The sequence below is a fragment of the Tamandua tetradactyla genome, chromosome 5 (genome assembly GCF_023851605.1).
Source record: "Tamandua tetradactyla isolate mTamTet1 chromosome 5, mTamTet1.pri, whole genome shotgun sequence".
NCBI classification, from domain to species: domain Eukaryota; kingdom Metazoa; phylum Chordata; class Mammalia; order Pilosa; family Myrmecophagidae; genus Tamandua; species Tamandua tetradactyla.
This window is the reverse complement of record NC_135331.1, coordinates 128,920,651-128,934,286: the sequence shown is the minus strand read 5'-3', so window position 1 is coordinate 128,934,286 and position 13,636 is coordinate 128,920,651. Positions and strand designations below refer to the sequence as shown.

Here is a 13,636-nt window from a genome sequence, read left to right as displayed (position 1 = left end):
AATTCACACGGATCCATCTGCTTGTTTTAGCTGTTGCCTTTCTAAGGCAATGACCAGCTGCATTTCATAAAACCACGAGGTGGCCTCTCCTTAGATGAACTCTACATAATATTCACTGAATTTCTAGGCTTTTCAAGCTGTCCTTGATGCACCTGCGATTCTCCTTGGAAGGGTACAAATACATTAGGCTTCTTTTCTTTTCTTAGCACTTGGAAGGTCCTGCTGGTGTTTATCAGCCGCTTCTTTGCAAATGAACTGAGTAACAGAAACCCTTTTGGCATTTATTGTCTCACTCGTATGCTAAACAGTCAACTCATTTCTGCCTTCTAGAAATCCTGTGACTCTTTCAGTGCCTGAACCCACTCATGATTAGTTTCATTTGGGTTGAGAGTCAGAGAAAGGCAAGACCACATGGAATCCCATGACACCAACTCTCCAGGAATCCTTGGGGAGTTCTGTGCACGGCAGCTTGTTTTGGAGAAACTTGAGAGGTTCCCTATAATGGTCTTCAGGGGATTGTAGGAATCACACGTGAACTTCACTGTTGGATTGTTTGATAGGGCAGTTATTCATTTTCTGGAAAAATTCTTCACTGATCTCCAAGGATACAGTAGTATCCTGTTAGCAAAGCATGGCAAGATGCTTACACAGTTAACATAGTGAGGTTGGCTGGCATGAACCAACAGAACCAGAGTGGATTTTAGAAAAATTAACTATAGTAATGGAGTATTGTTTAATCAAAATTATGTAAATAGATGATGAACCTCCCCTGAAACACCAGCTCCTTTGACTGAGAAATCCAACACCAAATAAATAATTATAAAGAATATATACATAGAATATTCTTCCTTTGACGAAACCTCTATCATCCCCGTGTTTTGTTATCCCTTGCCATTTCTATATGTGCACTTGAAACTAGCAGGTGATGGTGCTGGAATCAAATCCACTAATTTTTTTTTATCTTGGGTGAGCTCTGATGATGCTTCATGGTCATATATAGACCAGGGGTGGGGAAATTTGGATGGGTGTGAGTGTTCAGGATGACCCAAAGAACTAAAGTGTTGTTGGTTAATGGGTTCTGCTCATAAAATACATTTTCCATAATTTATGAGACAAAACATTTAATTCTCTCCTAATGTATAGGCTGTTAAAAGTGAATAACATGTATGCAAATTACTCTCCCATGTTTAGATAATAGACAGACAGATAGAAATGATGATTTAATCAATGTCACAAAATGGTAAAAGTTGGTAAATTGGTAAGGGGATATATTGGAGTTCTGTGTATTATGTTTGCATTATTTTTCCAACTTTCCTGTATGTTTGAAGTTATTTCAAAATAAAAAGTAAAAAAAAATAAAAAACACATTGGACTTTTATTCTGTATACAGCAAACATATTTCAATGGAATATGTAGAATCAGGCTATAACTAAGTCAATGTAAAAATTAATTTTCTGATGAGGGAGTCCTGTTATTCTTTGTAGGTGAGATGATTTTCTGATACTATATTAATGCATGGGAATATATAAAGAAGCCTTCTTACTTGAAAATATTGTGATGGCTTTTTGGTTGGTTAGAAGATTTGATTAAAGCAGATAATCACAAAAGACACACATTTTAAATATTTCATTTCAACTTAAACAGATAAATGTACAGTCATTTCCTAATACTATTGATGAAGGACGTATCTTACAATTGGGGTTTGACTTCATCTTTCTTGCATAAACCCTACCGCATTATCTATTATTCTTAATTGCAGTGTGTTTAAATTAATTTATTTTTAGTAGAGCATGACCGACACTTTTGTGAAACTATCTGAGTACAGAATCTTATATATTTGGGATTTCTTTTCCCCACTGAGTTGTGTGGCCCTGCTGGGCCCAATTCTATGGCAACACATTTTAAATATTTTTCATTTATTGAGTTTTCCTAAAGCATTCTATTCAGTTTTCTTAAAACCATCCATTGTTACTTCTGCATCATGTTTCATCAATTTATGTGATAATATTAAATTAAACCATGTCATTATAATTTGAAATATGATTGGGTTAAGAAGGATTGGGAACAAATACACTGCCTCTTTGTAGCATTCAAACAACTGGTGAGAACAGAATTCTGTGGATACTAGAGAGCTTTCCTTGTGCCACAGGTCTTAATTGGTAAGAAGTGGGGGTATTGGCTATTCAGGCCAGTCAGTGAAGAAGAAGTAAGTTATAAGATCCTCTATTCTATTCTAGAACAAACACAATGAATGGGCAAGTAAACGGAATGATATTTTGTGAACTTTGATTTCCTACACATATGTGTGAGCATTATTTTTTTTAACATTTTTTCATTGCGAAAAATAACATGTATACAAAAAAGCAACACATTTCCAAGTATATTTTAACAAGTAGTTATACAACAGATTTTAAAGTTTGCTATGGTTTACAGTTCCATGATTTTCCATTTTTTTCTTCTAGCTGCTCCAAGACACTGGAGACCGAAAGAAATATCAATATATTGATTCAGCAGTCATAGTCATTTGTTACATTCTATCTTCTCTATTATATTCCTCTCTTTTTTTATGAAAAATAACATATATACAATAAACCAATAAATTTCAAAGTACACTGCAACAATTAGTTATAGAACAGATTTCAGAGTTTGATATGGGTCATAAGTCCACAATTTTAGGTTTTTATTTCTAGCTGCTCTAAGGTACTGGAGACTAAAAGAAATATCAATATACTGATTCAGCAATCATACTCATTTGTTATACCCAACCTCCATCTCCTTTGATCTTTCTCTCACTCATTAGGTATTTGGGCTATGGTCATTCTAACTTTTGGCATTAATTTTTATTTGTGAATTTGTGTGTAAGAGGCGGGAAGCAAGAGAATGAGAGAGATTGGCCTTTGCACTACTATATGATGCATAATTCAAATTTTGACCTAGTTCCAGAGTTCACAAGAATTATGCTGGTTAACATAGTGTTTTAGTTTCCTTGTTGCTAAAGCAAATACCACGCAATGGGTTGGCTTAAACAATAGGAATTTATTGGCTCATAGTTTTGAGACCAGGAGAAGTTCAAAATCAAGGAATCATCAAGGGAATGCTTTTTCCCAAGAGATTGTGGCATTCTGGGGTTGGCTGTCACATGGCAATGCACATGGCTGCCTCCCTTGGTTTTTCTCTTCTCTTCCAAATTCCAATGATTTTCAGCTTCTGGCTGCTTTCTCTCTCTCTATGACTTTTCCTATAAGACCTTCAGTAAAAGGATTAAGATCCATCCCAACTCACCTGGGCCACACCTTGACCAATCAAAAGGTCCCATTTACAAGAGTTCACACTCACAAGAATGGACCAAGTCTAAAAACATGTTTTCCTGGGTACACAGCTCCAAACCAGCACACATGGATAAATTCAATTTTATATAAAAATATTCCATAATTCCTACCCAGTGACTTTTGTGTAGGGTGCTTACATTGGGGGGAGGGGGACTTTGAGCTTCTGACTTTACTTCTTTCAAAAAAATTTTTGTCAACAACTCTTTCAGTACAGTTTAGATACAGCAATACTTTCATTAAGGAAGAGGATGCCATTTATTGCTATACTTTCTTACCTGTGGTGGAAGCTGGCAGAGACATGCTCATGCTGCAGTGTGACAAGATGGACCAGATTCTGAGTGAGTATAGCCACTTTGCCTTGTTGCCACCTTCAGTTTATGCCAGGAATGCTTGAGAGTTTGTGCCATCTCCTCAGCTAGACTATTTACTTCAAGGTGATCCAGGGGAAAGGGACAGCTCAGGTAAATTTTGTCCTGATGTTCCATAAGATTAATTGTACTCAATACATATCCAATGTGAGAAAAGATATTTTCTGAAGATCGGTGGGTTGCATATGTTGGCAATAAAGGTATAACTGTGTTAACAAACTCTGAGGTGGTGTGGGGCCATCTTAATTTGGTTAGCAATCAAGAATTCTTCCTCAGGAACAATGTTGCAAAACAAATGTGACTATTGGTCTAAGCTTTTTGATCTTTTTTTTTTTGTACAGGATGGCAGATGCTATGGCCAGATTATAATTTAGCCACTGGTTTTGGCTACAGCTTTGTTTGTTTTGTTTGTTTTTCAAGAGCAAAATGAATTCCAGATTAGAGAATATAAAATCTGTTCTTCTTTCCTTCCTTCAAGCAACAAATCAACAAATATTTATTTGCCTGATTTCAAGGATACAACTATGACTACTAGTTTATGGCTAATGTAAAGAATAAGTTAAGAGTAGATTTCCACAGCACATGATTTCCCTCCCCATAAGGAGTCCTTTAAAGGACAATTATTCCTTTCGGCATTTGTGAATAATCTCTTTTCTTGTCTTCTCTTCTGTTCTATCCTAGAGGTGAAGGTTCAAAACCCACTCTCTGGTAACTGGACTAAGAGGAATAATTCCAATGCATTGTTGGAAGATAAAGCAAACAAGAAGTGCAATATTCTGAAGAATGAGATGTAAAAATGGTGATGTGATCAGGAGGTAGCCTAGAGAGAACAGGATAGAACTGTCATGGTGGCATCATGTAATTTGGGTTCTGCCATGGAGGTGGCTCAGGGTATTTAGAAATCCATATTGTTTTTCCATGCTCATGGTCACACAACAATCTTGTAATTGGGTAATACTATTATTTTCATGTTATATAATATAAGATTTTATATATTTAAGTTATATAAGATATAATATATCATTAAGATGAAGTGATATTCATGTTAAGTGATTGCTTAATTTCATTTCACACTTATACTAAATCATTAGGTTGGGGCTGGAACTCAGATCTCCTAACTTTAATTCTCCTGTTCTTTTCAATACAGCATATGATCAATGCTTATGAAATAATATTCAGTGAACAAAATTGTCCAGAGCTACATGTGAGATGGTATTATTGAAGGAACATACTTCTCCTTAGGAAAGAATTCTCCACAGAGGCTTACAATCAGTATACTAAATAAAGGCATGCTATCAAGGTAGGTATGAGACTTACAGAGGATCACAGCAGCTAGGATTTTTGGTGAGTTGGGGCTGGAGTATGTGTGTAACAATTTCTGCTTCGTAGTTGATAGTGTTCTTGAATAGTTAGGAACTGGTGTATGTTAACCTCTATGGCCAGGTAAAGTTTTGATAGCATCTGGTAATGCATTGGTGGTAAAAAACAAGTTTTAACTTTCATTTAATGTACCAGCACAAAGTCAGAAAACAATAGCTTATAAGATGCTGCAGAAAGCATTTTATGCTGGCAAGCCCAATGGAAGGTCAGTGATTTTATGAAGAGTAACTGGTATTATCAAGGATCAGGGTATCTTTGTTCATTCCACAAATTTATTCAATTTCTTATTTAGTTGTTTGCATGATGATGAGAGTTATGGAATAAATTTAGGCTGCACTACTTTAGTACATAGTACACTATGTTCAGAGCCTTCATCTCTGTTTACTTCAAGAAAGACTGTAGAGATGCTCAGCATAAATTCCCGGACTAACTCCGGCTGATATTAAATTCCTGCACATCTGAAGTAATCATTGCACACATGGTCTCAGGCGGAGGCTGCACTGAGATATTTCCTCAAGAGATCTATACTATTTGCTGCTATATGCATCTTTTAAAACATCCATAACAATATCTTCATCTTAGGAATGTCAGTAAACAGAGGGACAAGCTGGCTTTTAAGAACAGGTCATTTTCAGAAAAAATTACTTGAGGAAAACTTGATCTTAAGTGATTTCAGTATAAGTCTAGAGCAAATCAGAATGAGAAAATAAGAGAGGAGATAATAATAGAAAATAACCCCAAGAAAACCCAATCCTAAGTCATTTTAGGATAAATCTAAAGCAACTCAAAATGAGGAAAATAATAATCAGAAGCAATGCTAAAGGTAGCTCTGTCTGACAATCAGATCTCCTTTTCCAGAAGCTGTAAGTGACTCAGCTATTTCCTCTCTGTTTCCCCCCTCCATTTCCTTTCCCATCAACGCATCTTTAGCTGCTACTTCTGAACCCAGAACATCTTCTCATCACAACCCTCAATTCCCAAGACCCTTCTGTGCTTAAGCTGTGGGTCTGCCAGGAAGCATATTGCTCCTCTTCACTCCTTTTGCTATAAAGCAGCTTCTATTTGAAACCTTCAACAGCGATATCTATCTTTGATTGGGCACTTTTTTTTATGATCTTGCAATGGTATGTTTTTTAAAAAAAATCTATTATCTCACAACATGGACAATTTTAATAAAAAAATTTTCTGCTGCATAAACATTAGGTCTTGATTAATGTATAATAAAAGGTATAATATCCTAAATTTATCTTATTTCACATGGAGACCCAGTTAGTATAAGCTCTTCATATAATTAATAGAAGTACTAAATACTCTCGTTTGCTTTTTGTGTCTTTTTAGGCTTCCAACAATTTCATTAATGAGTCAGTTAATATAAACAAACACACTGTGGATCAACAAAACCTTTTTAATTCCTAGAAGCTTGACATATTGGAATATTTTTACTTTCCTACTGAAGAGTAGATTTTTTTTTTAATAATAGAGGCATAATCAGGCCATTCAGGAACTTGTTAAGTATGGGTCAAATCAGTTAAAATAGCACTACTGAAATAAAGAAATCAATGAAAATATGTTTCTTCCTCCTGAAAATCACAGATACGACCTTTGAAAACCTGCTACGTGGGTTTTTCTGGCAAAAGAAACAAGCTGGTGACTAAGTGAGAAGTATATTAAGAGTTTCCCACACACTGTTTAACATACAATACAGCAATTCTTATTACTAATAAGAAGAAAAGGAAGAGACATGGAAAGAAGGATAGAAAGCTGCCAGGCTGAACCAAGCAATTGCATCTCAATGGGAAAAGGAGCACCTGAATAGCTCAATATAAAATATGCTAGAATAACCCAAAAAGGGGCAGGGTGAGGGAACTAAATTTGAATTCAAATGTTGCTTTCAAGGCTAGGATGAAAAATGGTCCTCCCCTTGCTGGCAAGAAAAGCCTCCTGTTTTCTCAGTTTACACAATTGATCCCAACGTTAGTCATAAACCTTCATTTGCTCTGCACATACAAAAAAGTATTTTAAGAATGTCGGATGACTGCTCTCTTTCAGGTTTTCCACTTTCCTCCTTTCAAAATATCCATTAATGCTTATGGGTGGCGAAGCGGGTTTGGAAAACAAATTATTAAACTAACAAAATGCTTTTTGCCTGATGACACAATCTTGCAGACATTTACTCTGATGGTTAAGGAAAACAAACACCAATCTTCAGGAGAATATATTTCTGATTTTTACTTTATTACTGCTATGCAATGAAGAAACATACCAAGGTCTGCTTAGTCAATCCTTGGCAAATTTCCCTCATTTCTAACAAGCGTTTTGATCCTCTATGATGAGCTTTTCATGAGCTCATTTTAGTATGGCATGGCAGACCAAATGCAAGCAACACTTCCTAACTTAAATCTGGGCTCCACAAAATTAAAAAAATAAATAACAAAAGCATCTTCCTAACCACAGTTTAAAAAATGATATATTTTTATTTTGGCAGGAATCCATTATCAGGAAATAGTATTGATGATTTCTAAGAGAACTTAACTTTGTTGGACCAAAGAGATGTGGAAACTCTTTAGACAATTATAAATAGTATATTTTTGCATAAATCCCTTTTGGAATGACTTACAGCAATAAAAAAGAAAATACAGCTTTATAAATTGCACAAAGCTCTTCCATATCCTGTGGCATTCTTATTACAGCATATATTCCATTGAATGTTTTGTAAATTCTTTACAACATAGGGAATAATTCGTACTTCAGGGGAAAACTATGCATTGATTAGAGCATACCCATTCATTCTATCTATTGATTCTGATTTTATGAGGATCTACACCGTTCATCTGGTCTGTGAGCTATTTGACAACTTGCCAAATTGTAGACAACTGTTAGTAATACAAAGAAATTCTTGTATACAGACATGCAACTAAACTCTGGCTGGTGGAGGTTCAATTGACTTTCCACCTGCACCGTTGAAGAAGCCAGCTTTGCCTCTATTTTACACATACATTTCAATATTCCTGATCTATAAATAGTCCTTTGAACTGGTTGTAACAACTTACCAGTTCTCTCATTAATAACGACTTAAAAAAGTTAAATAAAATCTTTAGTGTGTGTTTATTTTATATACCATAAAAAGAGATATGATTTTACCTTTTTCTGAAAATTATCCTTTAATAACAATATAACGGAAAAGTCGGTTTTTGAGCAGAAAGTTTTGAAAGTACATCTTCTATATCTCTGATCTCATAGCTGGTTGCCAGTTTTTTTTTTTTTTTTTTTTTTCACTTTTTGTGTGGGGATTTTGCTCTTCTATTAACTTTTATTCAGCTACCACCCCTTTTTATCCCAGACAAACTTGCTACTCTTAAGTTACTTTTATTGACACCATTTATAGGAACAATTATATTGTGTTCAAAGGACACATTCAAAATATTAAATTAAAAAAACAACAACCGATTTTTATACTTACTGTGCCCCACCAGAGAGCATCTGCATATGTAGAAAACTCTTTATTGGCATCCTTTTCCACCAGATACACAAGGAAAGAGGAAAAAATAAGAACCAGAAATCCAATGTACCACGCTGTAATTAATTCCTAGACATAAAAAGAGTAAAAGATTTTTAGAGGTGAAAAATCTTTGAAAAAACAAAAATTCTATACACAAAAAAATGCACTTTCCTACTTCTAGGATATTTATGATGAATTTTAAATAAACCATTACACACCATGTCCCAAAACTACTTTAGCCAACTTTTGAAATGACCAAGTTTGGCCGTGATAGGTTTATTAAATATTACAGCAATCAATGAAAGATTAAAAAAAAATCACTTTCTATAATTCAGAAAGCAAACCTTACCTTGCTGTGAGCATAAACCACAGAACCTAGTAATTTCCACGTGCCTCCCCTTCGGTCCATACGCACCATACGGAGGATCTGTAGGAAGCGGAGACTTCGGAGTGCAGACGTGGCAAAAATATTACCCTGAGTTTTTGCAGAAACAACTGCTATTGAAGCGATAAGAACAATGGTATCTGAAAGAAATGGAGTAAAACAGTCATAAGCAACACGGTTAGGGATTTTTGTTTCTCAAAACAATGCTTCAGAAAGGTTCATTTTGGCCCCTTGAGCACAAAACAAACAGATCCTGAACCCCAGCTTCAAGGAGCGCTACCTTGTGTTCTGATGTGTTCTGAACCTCAGGCCATTGTGTGTCTTACCTATGCAATTGTGAACTCTTTATTATTTAACCAGAATGAACTGGACAGTGGTCTTCAGAATGTTCAGTGTTTAGGGAGCCTTAGGATTGGGGAGCAGCCTTCCATAAATGATTCCTGTCCAAGGAGCTCCTGCCTCAGTCCCAGGGTTTCTGGGTTGATGCAATATAATCACTGGGGTAGGTCTAGCTGTAAAGGTGCCACTTTTTTTTTTGCAAAAAATTCCTTTATGTTGTAGAGTCTCCAACTTGACATACAGTTTAACAACAGCCTCAACTTTGTATAGGATACTCTTGATACCCAGACTCAGTTAATTATGTGTAAGTTGACTGCACAAATTAAATAATGTTACTTTCATTACAACAGAGTATGTAGTTATACATGCTATGCATTGCATGGGAATGGATATTGGATATTTGAATGCTGATATTGTGGTTTATAAAATATCTCCTCTTTTGTAAGCAAAAAAAGAAAAAGGGCAGCTAATGAAAACATGGAAAAGATAAAATAGGACTTAATGACTTCAAGGGTAAAGATTTTAGCGAAGGGAAGCAGGTTTTGAAGGAGAAGTGAAGTGGGGATGAATGGCCTTCTACAGCAACTTTAATATGCTAGCTTGACTTTGACATCCCCAAATAAAATTTTCTCTGAGTTCTAAGTGGATCATGCATGACTGAGCTTCCACACTCCAAAGAGGCACTACACTTCGAGGGTGTTACATTTCTGTGTTTCTGTGGTCCTCATGTTCACCTATTATATGAACATGTTTTCATCAATCACCTCAGCCCTCCTCCCTGCGCTGAGAAAGGTCTGGGGCTCCTAGGGTGAACTGAGAATGTCCTGGTAGTGAGAGGTCCAGTGGTTCATAGGGCAAAGGTCGGCTGAAGGGGTATTTCAGATATGAAAGGCATAAGGGTTTGTGAGTAGGTGCAGAGAGGGCCACAAAGGTATCCTTTCATCATGGATCTCTGCAGTGGTTGGAAATGCGAAATAACTAAAGGTATTGACATAGACACCTAATCTGTATTTTAAGTGAAAATAAAGCAAGTTGTGAACAGTATATAAAAGGTGACCTTATTTTAATAAAAAGTATATGAGTATATCAACAAGAAAAACACAAAAATATACACAGATTATTAGCATTAGTCATCTCTAGGTTAGAGAGTTGGATTGGTATGTAAATAAAGGGGCTTCTCAATTTCTAAGTTATTCATTTCTGTGGTGTTTCAATTATTTTTTTAATCAGCTTTATTGAGATATAGACATGTACCATATAATCTATCCCAAATGTACAACCAATGGTTTTTAGCATAATCATTAAAAGTTGTACATTCATCACCACAATCTATTTTAGAACATTTTCATTACTTCAGAAAGAAAACCTCATACCCCTTTGCAGTCACCTCTCAATCCTTCTATTCTTCCCCAGGCCTCCATATTTACCAATCTATAAATAAATATAGATTTATTTATATTTACATTTTATATACACGGAACCATACAATATGCAGTACTTGTGTCTGCTTTCTTTCACTCAGAATAATATTAAAAAAAATTTTTTTTTAAATTAGAGAAGCTGTAGGTTTACAGAAAAGCCATGTAAAAATTACTACATTTCTATATCCCCCCCATTGTTGACACTTTGCATTAGTGTGTTACCTTTGTTACCATCGATGAAAGAATATTAAAATATTACTGTGAAATATAGCCCATAGTAATATTTGGTGTATTTTTCCCCATATCCCACACTATTATTAGTACTTTATAATAGTGTTGTACATTTATTATAGCTCATAAAAGAATATTGTTATGTGTTATGTTTGTATTATTAACCACAGTCCATTGTTCATAATCGGGTTCACTATAATCGGGAACTTAAGAAGCTATAAGTTCCATGTTTTAGCTTCTAACTTTCCTTCTAGTAACATGCATGACCCCAAATTTCTCCTTTCAACCACATTCACAAACTAATTCACTGCTGTTAATTACACTCACCATAATGTGCTACCATAGAAATTCTGCACAAATTAAGCAGCAGTGCCCCATTCTCTAACCCCATTCTATCCCCTTGTAATCTATATTCTAGATTCTAACACCATGGGTTTGCTTAATAATTAGCTCATACCAGTAAGGCCACACAACATTTGTCCTTCAGTGTCCTGCTTATTTCACTCAACATAATGTCCTTAATACATCCATGTTGTAGCGTGCATCAGAGCTTCATTCCTTCTTATAGTTGAATAATATTCCATCGGGTGTGTGTATGTGTGTGTGTATGGCATCAGCTGATGAATAGATAAATCAGTTGATGGACACTTGGGTTGCTTCTATCTTTTGGCAAATGAGAATAATGCCGCCATGAACATTAGTGTGCAAATGTCCGTTTGAGTCCCTGCATTCAGTACTTCTGGGTACATACGTAGGAGTGGGATTGCCAGATCATATGCCAATTCTATATTTAGCTTCCTAAGGAACCACCAATTGTCTTCCACAGTGGCTACACCATTCCCACCAGAAGTGAATGAGTGTTCCTATTGAGTGCTCCTATTTCTCCACATCCTCTCCAACACTTGCAGTTTTCCGTTTTAATAGTGCCCATGCTAGTAGGTGTGAAATGGCATCTCATTACGGTTTGGATTTGCATTTCTCTAATTGCTAGTGATACAGAATATCTTTTCATGTGCATTTTAGCCATTTGTATTTTTCCTTCGGAAACATATCTATTCGAGTCTTTTGCCCATTTTTAATTAGGTTGTTTGTCTTTTTATTGTTGAGTTGAAGGATTTCTTTATGTATTATGGATACCAAACCCTTATCAGATATGTGGTCTACAAATATTTTCTCCCATTGAGTATGTTGTCTTTTCACTTTCTTGACAATTCTTTTCAAGAAAAAAGTTTTTAATTTTGAGGAGGTCCAATGTATTTATTTTGTCTTTCATTGATTGTGCTTTGGGTATAAAGTCTAAGAAATCATTACCTACCATGAGATCTTGAAGATGCTTCCCTATATTTTCTTCCAGGTTTATGGTCCTTGTTCCTATATTCAGGTCTTTGATCCATTTGGGGTTATTTTTTTTATAAGGTGTAAGATAGAGGCCCTCTTTCATTCTTTTGCAAATGGATATCCAGTTCTTCCAGCACCATTTGCTGAAGAGTCTTTTCTGTTGCAGTTGAGTGAACTTGGCAGCCTTGTCAAATATCAACTGGCCATATATGAGGGTGTATTTTTGAACTCTCAGTTTGATTACATTGGTCAATATATTAATCTTTATGGCCATACTATGCTGTTCTGACCAATGTACCTTTGTAATGTGCTTTAAAGTCAGGAAGTGTGAGTCCTCCGATTTGGTTCTTCTTTTTCAAGATGTTTCTGGTATTCAGGGACCCTTATTCTTCCAAATAAATTTAGTAATTGGCTTTTCCATTTCTGCAAAGTAGACAGTTGGAATTTTGGTTGAGATTACATTGAATCTGTAAATCATTTGGGTAGAATTGACATCTTAATGATATTTAGTCTTCCAACCCACACACATGGAATATCCTTCCATTTATTAAGTCTTTTTTAATTTCTTTTAACAATGTTTTGCAGTTTTCTGTGCATAGGTCCTTTACAACCTTGGTTAAGTTTATTCCTTGATATTTGATTTTTCAGTTGCCATTGTAAATGTAATAATTTTCTTCCCCAGATTGCTCAATATCAGTGTATAGAAACTACTGATTTTTGCTTGTTGATTCTGTATCTGCCTTTTCGCTGAACTTGTTTATTTGCTCTAACAGCTTTGTAGTAGACTTTCTGGGACTTTTTATATACAAGATCATGATATCTGCAAACAGTGAAAGTTTTACTTCTTCCTTTCCAAATTAGATGCTTTTTCTTTATTTTTCATGCCTAACTGCTTCAGTCAGAATTTGTAGTACAATGTTGAATAACAGTGGTGACAGTGGGTATGCTTGTCTTGTTTCAGATCTTAGTAGGAAAGCTTTTAGTCTTTCACCACTGAGTATGATACTTGCTGTGGGTTTTCATATATGTCCTTTATCAAGTTGAGGAAATTTCCTTCTATTTTTATCTTTTGAAGCATTCCTATCAAGAAAGTATAAAAAATTATTTTACAAATGTATATTTCTCCCTTTAGTTTTGTCAGTGTTGCTTCACATATTTTGGGGTACCTTAGTTGGGTACATAAATATTTATGGTGCTAAATTTTGTCAAATGCCTTTTCTGGGTTGACTGACATGTTCATGTATTTTCCTCCCTTGTTTTGTTAACGTGGTATTTTATACTAATTGATTTTCTTCTGTTGAACCACCTTTGAATACCTGAGATGAAGCCCACTTGATCATGGTGTA

General features: G+C 35.3%; 1 protein-coding gene across 4 annotated transcripts in view; it reads right to left on the bottom strand.

The window, feature by feature from the left end:
- The window catches only part of KCNQ5 (potassium voltage-gated channel subfamily Q member 5), a 552,577-nt gene that overhangs the window by 105,027 nt on the left and 433,914 nt on the right, over positions 1-13,636 (bottom strand). For all 4 annotated transcript variants that reach the window (XM_077162233.1, XM_077162230.1, XM_077162231.1 and 1 more), the window contains 2 exons: positions 8,926-9,101; positions 8,538-8,663 (listed from right to left, as the gene is read on the bottom strand). In XM_077162233.1, the coding sequence (XP_077018348.1) occupies positions 8,538-8,663; positions 8,926-9,101 (302 nt within the window). The remainder of the gene's footprint in view (positions 1-8,537; positions 8,664-8,925; positions 9,102-13,636) is intronic.